General features: G+C 48.9%; 7 protein-coding genes across 7 annotated transcripts; 5 read left to right on the top strand and 2 right to left on the bottom strand.

Annotated features, from left to right (window-relative positions):
* Nucleotides 1-36: 36 nt before the first annotated feature.
* EDB91DRAFT_1044324 (uncharacterized protein) lies at nt 37-597 on the top strand (the record flags this gene model as incomplete). The annotated part of the gene is made up of 4 exons (XM_041313119.1): nt 37-144; nt 213-300; nt 360-444; nt 555-597. 4 exons carry the CDS (start codon nt 37-39, stop codon nt 595-597), a joined length of 324 nt encoding a protein of 107 aa, XP_041182810.1.
* A 992-nt stretch (nt 598-1,589) lies between these two features.
* Nucleotides 1,590-3,700, top strand: EDB91DRAFT_532697 (uncharacterized protein). Its single transcript, XM_041327612.1, has 14 exons — nt 1,590-1,737; nt 1,794-1,856; nt 1,905-1,938; nt 1,989-2,041; nt 2,095-2,206; nt 2,260-2,277; nt 2,327-2,496; nt 2,546-2,679; nt 2,730-2,832; nt 2,889-3,020; nt 3,075-3,123; nt 3,179-3,233; nt 3,300-3,351; nt 3,405-3,700. The coding sequence occupies exons 1-14, from the start codon at nt 1,681-1,683 to the stop codon at nt 3,501-3,503; spliced, it is 1,131 nt and encodes a 376-aa protein (XP_041182811.1). The 5' UTR covers nt 1,590-1,680; the 3' UTR covers nt 3,504-3,700.
* EDB91DRAFT_532799 (SSD1 protein) lies at nt 3,701-9,137 on the top strand. Its single transcript, XM_041327613.1, has 14 exons — nt 3,701-3,800; nt 3,860-5,005; nt 5,055-5,490; nt 5,541-6,192; nt 6,246-6,579; nt 6,632-6,789; nt 6,843-7,217; nt 7,272-7,545; nt 7,602-7,703; nt 7,754-8,048; nt 8,102-8,162; nt 8,219-8,417; nt 8,468-8,839; nt 8,892-9,137. The coding sequence occupies exons 2-14, from the start codon at nt 3,956-3,958 to the stop codon at nt 8,970-8,972; spliced, it is 4,389 nt and encodes a 1,462-aa protein (XP_041182812.1). The 5' UTR covers nt 3,701-3,800; nt 3,860-3,955; the 3' UTR covers nt 8,973-9,137.
* Nucleotides 9,138-9,358: 221 nt separating this feature from the next.
* On the top strand, nt 9,359-10,373 carry EDB91DRAFT_1243492 (uncharacterized protein; the record flags this gene model as incomplete). The annotated part of the gene is made up of 5 exons (XM_041322304.1): nt 9,359-9,505; nt 9,688-9,875; nt 9,932-9,977; nt 10,033-10,129; nt 10,177-10,373. 5 exons carry the CDS (start codon nt 9,359-9,361, stop codon nt 10,371-10,373), a joined length of 675 nt encoding a protein of 224 aa, XP_041182813.1.
* Nucleotides 10,374-10,667: 294 nt separating this feature from the next.
* Nucleotides 10,668-12,355, bottom strand: EDB91DRAFT_532823 (uncharacterized protein). The gene is made up of 2 exons (XM_041327614.1): nt 11,216-12,355; nt 10,668-11,161 (listed from the first exon to the last, which is right to left on the bottom strand). The coding sequence occupies exons 1-2, from the start codon at nt 12,232-12,234 to the stop codon at nt 10,729-10,731; spliced, it is 1,452 nt and encodes a 483-aa protein (XP_041182814.1). The 5' UTR covers nt 12,235-12,355; the 3' UTR covers nt 10,668-10,728.
* Nucleotides 12,356-12,389: 34 nt separating this feature from the next.
* Nucleotides 12,390-13,046, top strand: EDB91DRAFT_532914 (uncharacterized protein). The gene has a single exon (XM_041327615.1). It carries the CDS (start codon nt 12,424-12,426, stop codon nt 13,033-13,035), a length of 612 nt encoding a protein of 203 aa, XP_041182815.1. The 5' UTR covers nt 12,390-12,423; the 3' UTR covers nt 13,036-13,046.
* A 2,305-nt stretch (nt 13,047-15,351) lies between these two features.
* Nucleotides 15,352-16,597, bottom strand: EDB91DRAFT_1044668 (RTA1-like protein; the record flags this gene model as incomplete). The annotated part of the gene is made up of 7 exons (XM_041313141.1): nt 15,352-15,531; nt 15,586-15,771; nt 15,831-15,890; nt 15,950-16,090; nt 16,141-16,235; nt 16,265-16,375; nt 16,423-16,597. The coding sequence occupies 7 exons, from the start codon at nt 16,595-16,597 to the stop codon at nt 15,352-15,354; spliced, it is 948 nt and encodes a 315-aa protein (XP_041182816.1).
* Between the last annotated feature and the right edge of the window lie 1,349 nt (nt 16,598-17,946).

The raw sequence follows: 17,946 nt of genomic DNA on the forward strand, positions 1-17,946 counted from the left end.
ACTTTATTTGAATTCTTGCTAGCATATCTAGTTCACATGCTGTTCTGCCCGACATGCGCGAATCTGCTCGTGATATCATCAGAAACAGGGTACAATAAATGGGCATGCAATACGTGCGCATACGAGTTTCCGATCTCGAAGCAGGTGTGTACTCAAATCATTTAAATCATAATACGGGCCTGTCTTAAAGTCCTTTCATGACTGTGTTATAGATGACTTCCCGCTCGCGTATGAAGCGCAAGGAAGTAGACGATGTGCTCGGAGGGGAAGAAACGTGGCGGGACGCAGATTCTACTGCCGGTAAGCCACTTATTCCTTCCATGATGTATGAGGTGGGATTGTTGATCCACCACCCGTAGTCACTTGTGACAAGTGTAATCACCCCCGCGCGTATTTCTATCAGCTGCAGATCCGATCTGCGGATGAGCCCATGACGACATGTATGTGCTTCCTCTCAACTGAACCTGCGAAATTTGGCGCTGATTCGTGGCTTCGGATCAGTTTACAGGTCAGTTTTACTGGCACGTTTGTTGATGTCCAGTGTAATGACCAAGTTCCAGATGTGCCGGATGTGCCTACCAATGGCGCGAAAATTAATGGTTATTCGAAATGCATGCCGAGATGGCTTACTTGCACTTTACGGTGTCGCTGTACATCAAAATGTTCTAGCTAAGACATCCTCCGTCGGAGCCACACTCACACCCACTTTTGATTTCAATTTATGTTCAATGGGGGTGTACCCTATGTCACACAGTTCTACCTAGTCTAGGGCCTCAGCACCGCACCTTACCTCACCTATGAGTTTGCAAACCCCGCAGTGTGAGGATCTACCCGCTGGTCCGTCTTTCCCCCCAGCTGGTCTAGATGCGACTCGTCGAAGGTGGCCAGCTGTAATGCTACTGCGATGTCTGCGAACGTCTTCCTCGTGTGTTTCATCAGTGACGCATACTGACGCCCCCGGCTTCCGAATTATTGCGCCCTCCCATGTCAGTGCTCAGTGTGGGCCATATCGAGGTCAAACCACGGTTGCTAATGCAGGGCAGGGTGAGCGAGGACTACTGTGTCGGGGACCGCTGGATTGGGACGAATAGGTGAGAATCTTGCTTCTGCGCGTAGGTTTTAAAATTGGCGGCCGCGAATGACAACGGAAAGCCTTCCACCTTGGTTGGTCGACAGAAGTGATGACAGGCTGTACGTCTAACACAGGCCGCCGCAACCGCTTATCTCTGGAAAATTAACGGTCAAGGTGACTAAGGTTGGAAATCGATGGACTGGTCTACTAGGGACTATTCGGCGTCTACATGTATGAAATCCACGAATTTTCACATACTCGCAGTTCGCGACTTCGCATGCATGGTCGCAAATCAAAAAGGCAAGTCAACTACTTGCTCAAAAGTAGTCACCAGGAGGTTCAACGAAGCGCGCAGCGCCACGATGATGTAGTACTTATTGCCGCGAAGTGAGCTGAGCTAAACGAAGGCCGTCAGATCTACCTATGTATGTATGCTGAGTGGTTAGGCAATGGTACACAGTCACGCTTTACCATGTGAAAAGGCACGAGGTTCCTTCCTTGTGTGCTCGTCCGGACGCCGGATTCATCCGGTTGTTCCTAGAATAGAACAGTCTGTAAAGGCCTCACAACTTTTTCATCCAAACACACTTTCACTCTTCCCAAACAAAATGTTGGCTCACCGGTCGATCGTTGGTGTTGCGCAGGGCGCATTCAGGTCCGCCCAGGTCAACCGAATTGTGTTTTATGACTATTCGGGTCGGGACTTACGTTTACGTTCTAGCCATTCAGACGGTATGCTTCTGCCTCCCCGACTGCTGCTTTCGCTGGGAACAAGGGTAGCAACGTATGTCTTGGAACAAGTTTCGTGTTTTAGTTCTTAACCAGTTTGCAGGGCAAATACACCGTGACTTTGGTTCCTGGAGATGGTCAGGTTGTTCGTTCAGTGAGGATTCCTTTGGTTGACGTCAGAGCATAGGTATTGGCCCAGAGATCAGTGAATCGATCAAGGACATCTACACTGCAGCAAACGTTCGTTTTATAGTCTCCTATTTGAGATGAACGCCATTTACGAGTTCAAATAGGTCCCCATTCAATGGGAGGAAGTCAGTGTTACTCCGGTTGTAAAAGGTGGGAAAACGGTTATTCCGGACGTTGCAATCAACTCGATAAAGAAGAACACTGTTGCTCTGAAAGGTGCGTTGATAATGGCTAGAAAACCAAACACTAAAACCAAAACCTATTCTCAGGACCGCTGGCAACTCCAAGTGCGTCTCGTTTTTACCATTGTTCACACGTATGCTAAGCGACCTTAAGTTGGCAAGGGTCACGTCTCTTTGAACTTGACTCTGCGTCGGACGTTTAACCTCTTCGCTAACGTTCGTCCGTGTGCGTCAATCAAGGGCTTCCAGACCCCTTATGACAACGTTGACACCGTTCTGATTCGGGAAAACACCGAAGGAGAGTACTCCGGTATTGAACACGAGGTAGGGTTCACCCTATGATACGTGAGTATTATTTACGTTTATGTCCCAGATTGTGGACGGGGTGGTCCAGTCGATCAAACTTATTACATGGGATGCCTCTGAGCGTGTTGCCCGTTATGCGTTCCATTATGCACAGGCCAGCGGAAGGAAGCGGGTCACGGCTGTACATAAGGCCAACATCATGTGAGGGGTATCTTAGTCAAGGGTCATTCATGGATACTGATTCAAGTCAGGAAAATGTCGGACGGCATGTTTTTGTCCGCATGTCGCCAAGTTTCCAAAGAATTCCCTGATATCGCTTACGACGAAGACCTTTTGGATCGTGTCTGTCTACAGGTAAATAGACACGAGGCTGATGCAGTGACAAGCAGGACTGAATGACATCTGTATAGGTTGTGCAGAACCCCCAACCCTACTCCAGCCGAGTCATGGTGATGCCTAATCTCTACGGCGATATTTTGTCGGACATGTGCGCTGGATTGATTGGTGGCCTTGGCTTGACACCTTCTGGCAACATTGGTCGCGTAGGTCGCATTGCCCTTTAAGCAGCCCAAAGCGTCTAATGTCTTTTTCCACAGGATGCATCAATTTTCGAAGCCGTACACGGATCGGCTCCCGATATCGCAGGTACGGTTCTTATTTATTTTGAATGTATAACCAATACCGAGACGGTCGGACACAGGGAAGGGATTAGCTAATCCTACTGCTCTTCTTCTGTCTTCTCTCATGATGCTGAGGTACGTCAAATCAGGAACTATCGCGAGCTTCTTCGAAGGTTGATCCGGGGTACCTGGTATGTATAGACATATGAACTTGAATGAGCATGCCGCGAAGATCGAGGAGGCTGCCCTTAGTGTAAGGAATATTCCCTATTACGCAAATTTGTATTTCTTACACGCCGGTTGCAGACCATCGCAGAGGGTAAGACGATCACGGGTGATCTTGGTGGGAAGGCGTCGACGATGGAGTACACGCGTGCGATCATCGAAAAGCTGACCAAGGCATGATTGTTGCCTTAGAAAGGCTTGAGATTTGTAGACAGATAGAGGGTATATCTACGAATACCAGATAATTGGGATTAGCTTTGATTTGCTTTCGGTTCCTTGCTTCCGCTGCCGACTTTGATTGCGTGGGAAATAATAGCCTGCGGATGAAAACGAACAAGTTGGTGTTAACTTCTGTTCTTACGACGACCAGCTTTAAGATCCCCTGCCACGCCTATACACGGCATTCACTCTTCATAATCCCTCACTCGCCCTACAGGGCAAAGACGACAATAAATTTCACTTTCCTGCCCCGTCCAGGTCAGCTTTTTCTACTACAGAACCAACCTTGGGCACCGACTGATTGAACCTTTGGTCAGACAACTCTAGTTCACGTCCTTCCAGAAAACAAATAATCCAGAAAAACATCGAATATCCTGTAATAGTTTTCCTGCCTCAGTACGATACGATACGAAATGACAGACGAGTCCGCTCAAACACACATCCTGCCAAAGAACGACGAGAAGAAACCTCCCTCTGCACTCAGAGGAGGCTCGAGGAGAACCTCATCTAATACTAGGCCATCTTCTGCAGCCGGCAACCTCCAAGGGGCGCCTAGGCCTTCCTCTAGGTCAGGCACCAAGAAGCCTCCAACAGGGGCGTCTACTGGTGGTGCCGAGTCCGGTTCAGACACCAACAGAAAGCCTCCTGAGTCCAAGAGGGTCGAACCTCGTAGCAAGAGTCAGACAGGTGGGGCCCCACGAAATGGCAACAATGGCAACCACCGCAAAGGTCAACCTTCCGCGTCTCAGGGTACCCGCGGTGGGAAGGAATTCACTGGCTATTCCTCTTCACCTGCACCCCCTTCGACATCAGAATCTAGTGATGCTTTGTCATCTCTACAGAGAGTCATTGCAGACTTAAAGACAACTTCGCCTTCCAATCAATCTTCCTCTCCCGCGATTAATAATTCACTCGCTGCTTCTATGCATGCTCCACAAGCGCTGCCTTCAAACCTTCCAGTCAACGCACCAGTGTTCCAGCCAGGCGCTCTTTCTTTCCCTCCCTCTAACCTCGCAGATGCTGTTAGGCACCGGAAAGCTGTATCGCTTGGCACCACCGGTGTTCCCGGTAACTACAATTCCTTCTCGCCTCACCTGGGCGCAATGATGGAAGATGCCGAAGACGGTGCCGGCGCTTCGTTTGAAGACGGCGAAATCCCTGAGCATTTTTACCAGCAACAGCAAGGGCACCAGCCTCGTTCTCAGTCTCAAAGCTTCATGGCTCCTCGTTTCGCTGCTCTCGCAGCACAAGAACAGGATGTCCTTGGGCCGACCGGTCGTCCTCAGCTTGCCCCTGGCTTCATGTTTGGAGCGCGTAGAAGAACTAGCTCTAATGTTCCCGTTGGTCTGCCTATCAATGAGGAAGACGTCAGATTCCAGTTCCCTCAGCAACATCACTTTCCTTCGGATGACCAATCCCATAGGAAGCCTGAAGGTGATATCACAGGCATCATGGCTGAACAGGTATGTGACCACCCATGTTGCGTGCTTTGTTTCACTAAAATTATCATAGATTGCGCTCCAGAACCAGATCGAGGCTCTTCAGCAACAGCAACAGGCTTTGTACCAGCAGCAGCTCGCTTCGAATCAGGTTCTTTCTCTGCAAACTCCGGGATTGGTCCCAAACAGGCACAGGCGTGTCCAGAGCACGTTACCGACCTCCATGGTTGGAGTTGGAAATGTGGGTGTCAACGCCTTCAACTCCCCCATGGGCCAGTTCAATAGCATGGGCAACCTTGGTCTTGGTCTCGATAACCAGCCAGCTGGTCTCCCACGCGGCCACGGCAGGCGACACAGCGTCAACGTTGTGAATAAACCCAGTCCCGCTCAGGGGTCAATCAGCTTCCCTTACAGCGGTCAGGACGGTTTCGACGATGGTTTTGCCCCTCCTCCTGGCTTTGGCGGTCACTCTCGCACCACTTCTCGAGTTGATTCTAGCTGGCGCATCAGTAAGTTTTACACGCGTTTGCCTGCATACCTGATGTTCATGATTATTCAGATGGAGGCGTCGGTGCCATCCAAGGCGGCAATGCATTTGCTGCTGATCTTGCTCAAGCGCAAGCGCAGCTTCAGAGTTTGCAGCAATTCCGTGCTGCAGCTGGCGGCCACCATCACAAGATGCCATCCTTCTCGTTCCCTAACATGCTCCCGAATATGATGGCCGCGAACATGATGGGTCTGAATATGGGCGGTGTCAGCTTACTGCAGCAACAGCAACAACAACAGCAGCAGTTCCAGTCGCAGCTTCAGCAGCAGTCCAACCAGCCTCAACGCAAATCTCTTTTCGCTCCTTACCTACCTCAGGCTTCGCTGCCGCCACTTCTTGCAGCAGGAAAACTAGTTGTTGGCATCTTACGAGTCAACAAGCGCAATCGCTCGGATGCATACGTTGCCACTGAGGTCCTCGACGCCGACATCTACATTTGTGGATCCAAGGATCGTAATCGTGCTCTGGAGGGTGATATTGTCGCCGTCGAGCTTCTCGATGTTGATGAAGTGTGGGGAACCAAGAAAGAGAAAGAGGAGAAGAAGCGCAAGAAGGAAGAGAACTCCGCTTATGACCTGAAGTCGTCTTCTGTGCGCCGTGACGACAAGAAAAAAGACGATGTTGAAGTCGAGGGTCAAGGTTTGATGCTGTTCGAAGATGAGGAGTACGTCTGCATCACTTTTCGTGTTGACGCATTGTCTTATTTGTTTTTATCAGGGTTACCGATGATGTTAAGCCTCAGTTTGCGGGGCACGTCGTTGCTGTGGTCGAGCGCATGCCTGGCCAACTCTTCTCTGGTACTCTTGGCCTTTTGCGGCCTTCGTCTGCTGCGACCAAGGAGAAGCAGGAAGCTGAGCGCAGAGAACGTGAAGGTGACCGTGGCGACGAGCCCAGGCGCGGACCCATAGAACGTCCGAAGATCGTGTGGTTCAAGCCCACCGACAAGCGCGTGCCACTCATTGCTATCCCCACTGAACAAGCGCCCGCGGACTTCGTGCAGAACTCTGAAGCCTACGCGGACAAACTGTTCGTTGCTTGCATCAAGCGTCACGTCAGTGTGTTTGGGCAATTGTATCACGACTTCACTGACGTTTTTCATATAGCCCATCAGTTCTCTCCACCCATTCGGTACTTTGGCTGAAGAGCTTGGTCCCATCGGCGACATTGAAGTTGAAACCAGTGCCCTGTTGAAAGACTGTAACTTCCCTACCGAGGAGTTCTCGGATAGCGTTCTCAAGTGCCTCCCTCCTACGCCTTGGACGTGAGTTCCCGGTTATCCTCTCCCAAGATATGAGCTGACGATATTATCGGCAGCGTCCCAGAGAGGGAGTATGAAGTCCGGAAAGATCTTCGTCAAGAGCGCATCTTCACTATTGATCCTGAGACCGCCAAGGACCTTGATGATGCACTGTCTGTTAAGGCCAACGAGGACGGCACTTATGATGTGGGCGTGCACGTCGCTGACGTCTCTTACTTCGTCAAACCTAACACTGCTCTTGATCGCGATGCTCGTAAGAGAGCAACCAGTGTGTATCTCGTGCAGCGCTCCGTACCCATGCTTCCACCCGCTATTAGCGAGGAGGCCTGCAGTCTCAACCCGGGTGTTGAGCGTCTGGCATTCTCGGCTGTCTTTACCATGACCAAGGAGGGCAAAATTGTCCAGAAGTGGTTAGGCAAGACCGTTATCAAGTGAGTATTATCTATCTATCAGTACAGTGCATGATTGAATTAATTTAATTTTAGGTCTTCTGCGAAACTGTCGTATACCGCAGCTCAGAAAGCTATCGAGGGTCATAATGTAGATGATATTGTGGTCGCTCCGGAGCACAGTGCATCGGCGATCGCGCATGACATCAAGATCCTGAATGGTCTTGCAAAGCAGCTTCGTGCTAAGCGCTTCCAGGATGGTGCTATGGGCACATCCTCTGGGCGTCTTAAGTTTACCCTGGATGAAAGTGGCAGACCAGTGGACTGCAAGCAGACCGAAAACAATGATTCAAACAATATTGTTGAGGAGGTTTGTGTTTGAATTCTACCTGAGCTATATCGAAGACTGATTGGAACAATCCATAGTTCATGCTGTTAACCAATACCACTGTTGCGCAACGTATTGCCGTTCACCTTCCTGAGCAGGCCTTACTTCGTAGACATGATACGCCGCTTGAGAGACGCCTTGTGAGTTGGTATTGTATCTGTGATTTCACTCCAGCTAAATCTTTTCATAGAATCTTTTCACCGAGCGTGCCAAGCGGCTTGGTATTGAAGTCGACGTCTCCTCCAGCGGTGCCATCATGAAGTCGTTTGAGGCGATCACGAACCCGACTGCCCGCATGGTGTTGGAGCTGATCTCCTTCAAAGCTACTCAGCGAGCCAAATACTTCTGCGCTGGTATGCTCGACATTGCGAAGTACAACCACTATGCTTTGGCCGTGCCTCTCTACACCCATTTCACCTCACCTATCCGCCGCTACGCGGATGTTCTTGTGCACCGTCAACTTGAATCAGTTTTGCAGGGCGGAAGTAAGTTACACTTTGCACCCGTCTATATCATCTGCTAACTGGATGGATGGCAGTGGAACCCAAATTTACCATGGACCGTGATGCTGTTGCAAAGATTGCTCAACAATGCAATATGTTCGTCTCATCTCAGCTAAAGGTGGCCTACTATCCATACTGACTTTTATGAACAGTAAAAAGGACTCGGCGAAGTTGGCGCAGGAGCAGTCGACCCATCTCTACTTGTGTGTTCTAATATCGGACCTCACACAGCGATACGGACCTGTCATTCGTCCTGCCAAGGTTGTTGGTGTCCTTGATGCTGCGTTCGACGTTCTTGTCCCCGAGTTTGGCATTGAGAAGCGGGTCCATGTCGACCAAATGCCGATTGATGTAAGTGTCTCAGAACTGATGTATGAGAGGGAGTTCTGACTGTTGACCAGAACCACGTTTATGATGAGCACTCCCATACCTTGCAAATCTATTGGTCGAACAAGGATGTCCTTAGCTGGCTGGCAGAGAACAGCGATGACGAGCACTTGAAGAAGGTTAAGCAGAATGCTGAGGCCCACGCAGTCAAAATGGAAGTTGCGTCTCGTTCTGTACATGACGAGAAGGCCCTCTTTGACGAGGATGACGCCGACGAAGATGAGGACGAGATCGTATTGGGAAGGGACACTGAGGATGAAAAGGCACCCGAGACTTCGAAGCAAAGGCTGCTGTCTGCTGCTAAGGTCCAGCCCGTGTTCGAGGGTTTGAGGACCACATCGTCTGGCCACAAGATTCAGGACATCAAGGAGCTCATGACCGTTCCCGTACGTATTTCTTCGGAATGATAGATATCCAGTTTGTTGACTCGCATTTCAGGTTATCGTTACGGCTGATTTGACCAAGAGCCCGCCCGTCATCAAGGTGTATAGCGTCAACCCTTACGCTGACCAGAAGTAATACTCTGCATCCACCAATGATGACAGCGTTTTGTATGTACGATAACTCTTCGATATTCCATCATGCTCTCTTTTCCAAGTCCCTTCTTTGTTACTAACTCATGGTCATGTTCAAGGTCTCTGTACTAGTATCCGGTCATTCACGTTTTCCTCGTTACGTTCTCTCCCTTGGCTTCGCCATCATCTCGTTGTTGTCTACAGGCACTGTGTTCGATCATGTCTTGCTATACTATAGCATTAGTTCGTCGTTCGTGGTATGAAATCTAATATGTTGTCTTATGATCAAGGGTTGTGAAGTTTCGATCAAACAGCGGATTGCCTACCCTCCAATATCGCGAGACTGCCGAGTCATTTGCAAAGCACCGTACAAATGTGCATTCCTGATTCATGGCCTCCATATCTCTGACTACAGCTCTGAAGCCTCTTTTCCCCTGTGTTCCTTACAAAATCAGCGAGAGCGGGCTGCCAGAGCGTAACACCACCGCTCGTTTACCCACTCATGGCGACTTTAAACCTGCCATTCGATTTGCCAAGGTCTGCTAGTACTTGTCTGCTCATCGGCGGCGCTGATTGATTCTGGTGGACGTAATCACTTATGCATCGTGCTGTCAATCTGCGATTGGCCAGAAGAGTGGGAGATCGACTTCTTCGTCTGCCGGTCCTTCCATGAGGACCATATCCATCCAACAAGAGCTGACACAATTTCTTACATCGAGTCGCTGGCGGAAGATGATAGGAAGTCGTTCATTCCTTTGCAACTGGTCGCCCCTGGCCAGCCCCTTGCCGCAGCACCTCTAAAGTTTGGTAGTCCTCTTACCATTTCGGACTCAGGCTTCTACCTTGATCGTCCAACTTGGGTCATCGTGTCGCGGATCGGCATTACTCTTGGTGTTGGAGCTATGTAGTGTGAGTTTAAATCCATATTCCTGATGCAATACTAGCACTGATTCCCTGCCAAAGTTCTAGTATCAACCATTTCCACCCGAAGCCCGCCTTTCTCCGCCGAGTTTGCTCGCCTTGCTGTATACTGGAGAGGTCTTGATATATCCCCGAGTGACTAGATCCTCCCGCCGGGCGTTGGTGTTACTGGCCTTGATGACGCAGCTGCACTCGAACAGCCCGGCGTGATATATCGTCCTTATAAGGGTCATCTCATCTGTACGAATTACCCCACGTCCTTGAAGTTTCCCCCGTATACTAATCAGTTCCGTTAAAGCGGAGATTTACTTGGGGGTGTATCCACCCAGACGACGACGATGATAATGACGATGGTGATTCGGAAGAGCGATTCACGATGGAGATGCAGCACCGTATCGCTGCACCGTGGCTACCGCAATCTGCCAAGATTGTGAGGTACTTCGAAGAGCGCCAGAAACAGCTTTCTTCTAAGATCCAGGCTTAGCGGAGCGGCCAGACTGATGTGGCTGACTGATGGGGTGCTTTAGAAAGGTATGGATGATTCTACATGTATTTAAGGCTGGGCGTCACTTCTTGTTCCTCCAGTGGTTCACAATCAATGAACGCCTCTGGGGCATGGAAACAATTGGGTTTATTAGACTCTGGCGGCAGCTCAATATAGGGCCGGACAGCAATGCATGCTTGATATACAGAGATAACAGTAGTAGTGAGATGTAGTGAAATGCTACAGTAAATGAGTGTGAATAAGTATATGCAAGATGCTTGTGGTGAATGAAGTTGGCGGTCAGATAGTTACGAAAGAAAATAAAGCATCATGGTCATGTCAATCGTCACATATATCATATCCAGGAAGTAATTGCAGCTTGTCGGGAGTTCGGGGCAATCTCTTCGTTCTCTCCTCTGCTCCGGCTGCGTTCCCCGAGTGCAGCAGTTGGCGGAGATGTCACTCGCGTCGATTTCCCGCTGGAGCGAGAAGATGAACGGCCCATTTCGCGGCTGTCTTCCTGGACGGTGTGTAGGGAGTGGATGGAAGCTGCGCTGCTCATGCTTCCAGCGCGTGCATGGCTCACCATACTGCGCCTGTTGCATATCTCGTCATTGCATAGCCTGAAAAGCTCCTCCAAACCAAGATAAGTGGCTTCGTCACGAAGCTCGAGTAGCGCTTCAAGCCTCGCTCGTGACGAGGACGCAAGTTGAACGGCTCTAGGAATGACGGCTGGCTGCCCTGGAGAGGAGAGGGGAGCGCGGAGGTAGGACAAGATGTGCGCGTATCTAGAAAAATAACATTCAGGATCACACACCAGTCAGAAACGAGAAGGCACTTACGGAGCACTTGGCCTGTCGAGGAATACATGTATGTTCAAGGAGGACTGTGATATGAAACCTGAAGATGCCAAGTGATCATGAAACATGGCATTGAAGGAGTTGTCTGGAAGCTCAGAAATATCGCTTGCATTGGAGTACAATGATGCCGCGACTGATTTCCGTGGCAAGAGGGAAGTGACATAGCTTGACAGGTAAGAAGGCTTCGAAATGAGAGTGCGGAGTGTCGTGCGGAGTGTTTCTGAGCTCGTTTCTATTGTCACAATAATTTTGGAAGGGTCAATCGCACTGCTAGGGACAGGTGACAGTAGAATGGGTTCGAAAGGAGGCTGGGGTGGCGTAGCAGAGATGTTGATAGGAAGTGCTGGCACGGGTGGCAAATTGTCTGCCAAAGAACGGGAGATCCTTGCCTTGATGGCGGGACGAAGGGTTGCAGAGGAGGATACTGGTGGAGGGGGAGGAGGACGGATTGGGCATGGTGGTGTGGATGTCTCTTTCACCGGAAGGCTCGACGAGCTGTTATTTGTCGGGGTGGGTATAGGTGGGGTAAACGACTTAAGCGGAGACTTCGATGGCGGAGGTGGCGGATCATCGGAAAGTACAGACAAGCCCATTCCCTCCTCAAGGGAGGCCTCAAACCCCGAATCTCGTTGCCCGGCAACATCTTCAACGCCAAACAGGGCGCTCGTACCAGACAGCGCCTCTCGCGGAGTTCTGACAACCATTGCACCACTTCCAAGAGGCCCACTACGTTTGACATTGAAGATCTCCAAGGAGTTTTCAAACCTGGGTTCTGATATGCGAACAGGTTTCGGTGCAACTGGTATTGGTGAAGTATTTGAAGAAGAACTCGTATTGCGAGTTAGCCAAATCATTGGCTTGGAAATAGAAGGTCTGTGCCCTCTTGGAGGCGTACTTGGGGGTGATATTGGTGTAGAAGATCTCGTAAAATGATTCAGAGCCAGCTCTGGATATAAATTAATGGGTGGTGGTGAATATTGAGGACGTTTTGGAACAATCATGGTGGAAGAAGGGAAAAGTGAATAACTAAGATGGTCAAAGAGTACAAAACGTTAAGAAGCCAACGAACAAAAGTAGTCCATGCCGAAGAACAAAAAGAAAGGGTCGTTGCATGGATGATTGGCGAACGACAACACTTGCCTTTTTGGGCCAACAACACATTTTAAAGCACCCGTGGGAAAATTCTCATCATGGCTTCTGCAGTTACCACAAAGTTTCAAACCGCTTTACCTTTTGCGCTTCTTTCAATTTCACCCAGTCTTTCTGCCCTTCATGCTTCTCGAGCCCGTTCTCTATACCCAGGAGAATTTGACTCTTCATCCGCGACGTATTGTCTGCGATGCGGTTCATATTTATTGGCCGCCGATGGTTCCCTAGAGCTCCGTCGACCGAGAAGAAGGAGAAAGGTTGCTGACAAGAAATCAAACGCTCTCAAGATTACCTGCCATCGTTGCGGCTTTATTTCCTATTCATCGATTGATAGGAGAGAGGCATCCAGACAGTTGCCCAAGTCAGAGCCTACCACAGGAGATAAAATATTACCACCATCGCCGATCCCTTCAGAGTCCATTTTAGATCGCAAACAAGAGAATGAACGGATCACATCTTCGTCACGTTCTTCCGTGTCAGTTGGTTCATCCCCTATGGCACACCCCACACGAGGAAGCACTCCCGTTCTGCCCAAAAAGAAGACGATATTGCAGGAGATGTTGGCTCGCAATCGAGAGAAGGAGGCTGTAAGGACAAAATCTCAGCAAAAGCCATCACAAAATGGCCTTGCGTCGTTTTTGAGTTCCTTATAAGTATAAAAAGGTGCGTTGTTAATCATACACACTGCACCACATTCCCATCATGTTTTGACAAACAGCAATTCTCTGATAGATTTCGTTGATGTGGATTTTCTTCCTCGTGCTCAGGCTTAAGCCCGCTAGGAATAAAGCAGCTTGGGCAAGGAGGAGACGCGGGGGACGGGGATGAGCGATGGAAATGCCATGCTCTGAGAGTAATTTTCAGTGATCGCCGTGCATTCATGACGTTGAGGAAAGCTCACATCGAATCTTGCACTCACGGTGAGTTACATTACCTCAGTTTTTACTGATGATGTGAGTGACTTAACGAAATGTCGACAGAACCGAATGTCGCTTTGTTCAATCCATCCTTCAAAGAAATATTTAGCAAGGCGAATGAATACTCCTCAGTTCAGTCGTGTGAACTACGCCCAATACCCTCGTTGTTGTAGAACACTCTAATTACTATTACTTTCACTCAGTAATCACAGACAGTACCAGCAATAAAAATCCTCTGTGTACTCGGGCGCACCACATGGAATCGGCAAATAGCCAAGTACACGCAATGAGCACAGCGGTGATTAAAACAATGCGAAACAAAAGTTTCGAGTTCAAATAAGACACGAATAACACGTGCATTCGATTTACCCCTTCCTCCCGAGTTCTAATTTTACTACAGCATGTTTTCACCACCGTGCAAAATATGCTTGGAACATTTACATAGGGCCGGGCACCTCCTCACAGATAGTAACTTAGTTTACAACTGAGAGTAACGGCTCAATGACATCCATATCGAATCCGCTCGGTGGCGCTTAGAAAATCTACCTCCTGCAGACGCGGAGATGCACCCGCCAGGGCTGTAATACAATCAACTTCCGTTATTTGTGGTGCGCGTATCAGAGTCGATTTCTGCAACATAGGAAATTGAAGCCTTACACCGAATATTTTAATAAATCCGCGCCGATAAACGTGATCCGAGAAGAGGGGGAGAGTCATTGATTTGAGGCGAGGATGCGTGATCGAATCACTTGTATTGCGATGATCCAGTCAGATTGCATCTACCAATATGGTCTCCAGCTGAGGCAATCTAACTTAATCTAGCTGGAGTGAAGCGTATAACACCGGCAGAAACGGTCTGGAGGTGGAGATGACGCAGATTGTGGCAGGTAGGCACAAAAACAAAAGAGGGCACATCTCCAATGATGCGTAGGTCAGAGATTTAATGCAGTGAATCTGCTGAGATCTAACCAGTGTTGACACTCCAAGCTTCTCAATCGAGGTAAAATGTCCGTAGATGTCCAGTGTAAGGGTGACATAATATTCATCGTCTCCCAACGCCGTTTCTCACAAATGAGGACCTCAAGTAGAGAATCTGCCTCTGAGCAACACAATATTGACAGGGGTCTAATGTGCAAAGAGAGTGGGCACGTTTGACCACGATGCGAAGGGTGAGAGGTTGACTTCCAGAGCAGGCGAGCCAAAGCTTGAGCAGATGTGGAAGGAATGGTTTCAAACTATGAAGTCGCGGCCCGGGAAGCACGACCTGGATACGCGACCAGAGTCCCAGCGTTGAATGTGCAACCACTCGCCAAAGGTGGCACACCCGGGTAAAGACTAGGGGAGAGCTAGCAAAGTTGACCGAGATGGTGGTATCTCTAAATGAGAGTATACTAGAACAGTCTGGCACGTCGTAAACCACGAATAAGAATACCCGCCCCAGAAGTTCCACAGACAGTCGATGGATGTGGGGTTCTGGGGTGTTTACGTTGACGGGGGAAACGTGTGAATGAGTGAAGGACGATGTATCAATCCCGTACAAGAGCACTTCCATCATTTGATGTTGAGCAGAAGATAGATAGGATCCTCTTGGCTTGTTAGTTAATTTTCAACAGGTGCTTAGATATTAGATCTGTCAGAGTCATGCTCACGCACTAGAACACCGGTAGGCAGCAGGTCAGCGGGTCTGATACATCGTAAGAATTGTTGCCATGAGCTTACATATTGGCATCTGATAGGCCGATGTAATTTGGTCTGCTCTTTCCCCCTCGAGTGCCGTTAACGATGTTGACTTGGACTTTGATTTCATATGAGCGTATGCAGTTGGCACTCACTGCCAGTTCTCACCACTGCCAAACAATGCAACGCATGAACCATTGACAACACTACCAGAGTGGCAAGGTCCGTATAACACCTATTTGTATACTATATATGTCCTTGAATAACTAATAAATATAAGAAATAGAATGAGCGTGCTTAGCAGTCGTCTGGTGGCTACCTCATGATCTACACCAAAGCAGTGCGAGAGACTGATCACTCCTGACCATCTTGCATTTATTTGGTGTAGGGGTGCACTGGCGTGTCTTGTATGAACCTTCCGGGCCAAAATGCAACATACATGGCGATGGCCAGGCAAAGGGGGATTGTATCACCCAGGTAGAAGGCTGTCTCGCTTGAGCTAAGACTGCCATAAAAGCCCTGAGCAGCCTCCACAACACGGTATAAAGAACGAATCTGCAGAAGCGTTTATCAGAAGCTACAAGATTGCTGCCTGCATGTAGCACAAACCAGAATTGTGATACAGCTGACCGCCATGGCAGCGGAGAGTGTTCGCCAGTCGCTGTTCCAGTGTCGCTTTGAGTCTTGCATCCAAATAGCCCGTTCTTCCGAGTGGACCTTGTAGAGGAATCGTGCATAAACGATACAAAAGAAAATAATTGAGACTAGTTGCAAAGTGAGGCCGGCCAAAAAGATCTGACAGATCATTAGACCAGATTCTAGACCACAGGCAGATGCCGGGTACAAGAACGTACATGAAGTCCCGTCAAAGCAGAATTGTAAACTCTGGACGTAGTCATTGAAGCTCCTACCGCCTTTGGCACTACATCGTCAGAGAAGATTATATTAAATAAAAATAAAAATCGACGCTCACCTGGATGACAAAGGTGGACACGTCGGACACGACGAAAATCAAGGTCATTCGCCTCACTGGAAGCAAGACGTGATGAACGCAGTCAATTTCCCTGGCAAGGCGACCGAGGAGAACGTAATTCGCGGCAATGAAGAAACAGGGCTTTGACAGATCAACAGAACGTTCATCGCAGCGGTCTAATAATGACTCACGGATAATACAATCATCAAATACTCAGTAATGTAAATCCCCAATGAATCGGGATTGTCATGCAAAGCAAAGCGAAACCCAAAGCCGAGACAATAAACTACAACCAACGTCAGGAAGAGTCAACACAAGCAAAAGACCGAGACGTGCTGTATTCCCCGATGACCATGGACAACATCCATTTCGCACCGTTATAGATAATTCGGTAAGTCTGAATGAGTGCAACCAGCAGCACATAAACTTTGCACCATAAGTTACGTGTGTTCCTTGGCTTACTGGCCACCCACCAAAGGCTACAGCAGTGAGCGTATTGTTAGCAATATAGCCAAGGGAGTTGCACGGATCATTCTGCGGGTCTTGGTAAGGATTGGAAGGACATTGGGTAGAATTGGTGGCTGCCCGAGCCGACGTGACAAGAAGAGTCAAGAAAAACAAAGTGCTCGCTAGGTTAGAGCAAGCCATAAAAAGGTGAAGAATATGAATACGAATGCCCTTCATGGATCCACGAGCTCGACTTTTATGCTGGAGGGACGAAAGAAAGTCCATCCAAATTACGCACCGCAACGCAGTGCGAAAAGTCATCCATGCGAATCGTGAGGCAGTGAGTTTGGACACCATGCAAACCTAGACCATCAGAGGTTTACCGCAGCAACGAACAACAGGGAAATCGACACTGTGCCTAGGATTAAGAATTTTAAACCAACAATATGCCTACGGTAAGATTGGGGTACCACCCCTGGAATTTCTCAAGGTCCAGAGGGCATATAACTCCTTGTCCGCCAAGTCAAAGCAAGTAAGCAGAGCTAGGTCCGAGTGAATGGTAATTTTACGAGGCGTGTTCAACTTGATTGGTAAACTGCGGAGTGCCGGCCTCGGCGAAGGTTCGTCCATTTGGTAGAAACTGCCTCCAGACTGGTTGGAGTTAGAGAAGTAGTCACATCATGTTCCTTGATGGCAACTTATAAAATATATAGTGAAAAATTGGTAACATAGCATAATTGTCTAAGGTCTTTTATGCCTATTATTACTACCAATATATAGTTGTGCATGTAACTCATATGATAGAGTTACATGAGATAGTATCAAATTCGAGTGTCACACGAGGCAGACGCAAATGACGGTGAATGACTGTACAGTTTTCGCATGTGTCGAGCTCTGCGGAATGCTATTTGCGACTCCGCAATTGTGGGTTTGTCAAATTGCTCAGCCTATTGCTGGGGCACTGCCCGTTCCGAAGCCGTCGTCTAGGCACTAGAATTCAGCCTAGATGAGAAAATACACTTCCGACCATGAAGCTTGTGCTTGATACGGAGGTTGGCTCGCTTTTGGTCGTACTATATTGCGTGACATACATTTGGCGCGTGACACCAGATGTAACGCGACCAGTCACACTCGTGCCGTTACAACGGCCCCTATCTCCCTTTCGATATTGAATCATTATCGAGAGTCGTTAGTTGCTTAAGGCTGTATGTTTCCGGTATTTTATGCCACAGTCCTTGGATATGTATGGCGATCCTTTGTCATTTGATCTTGCTATCGGAATGATGATCGGAGGGGCCCACTCAGTCAGTCTCGGATGGCGGCATAACCTTACTATAGGGTCAGAAGCCATGTAGTGCTAATACACCTTACCTCGCGCATTGGACTCGTGACAAAGGTTCACAGAACGAGCGGGAGGCATATTGACTACTCAAGCGGCCACCACCAGTTCTCGCCGTTGAAACAATGTTGGAACGCCGTCACAGTAGACGGCAAACACTAACAGGCAATCGGACAGAGATAACGTGGATGAGCTTATGGGATTCGGCGGT

This window comes from Suillus paluster (assembly GCF_016628075.1).
Source record: "Suillus paluster strain FC165 chromosome Unknown EDB91scaffold_4, whole genome shotgun sequence".
In the NCBI taxonomy this organism is placed as follows: Eukaryota; Fungi; Basidiomycota; class Agaricomycetes; order Boletales; family Suillaceae; genus Suillus; species Suillus paluster.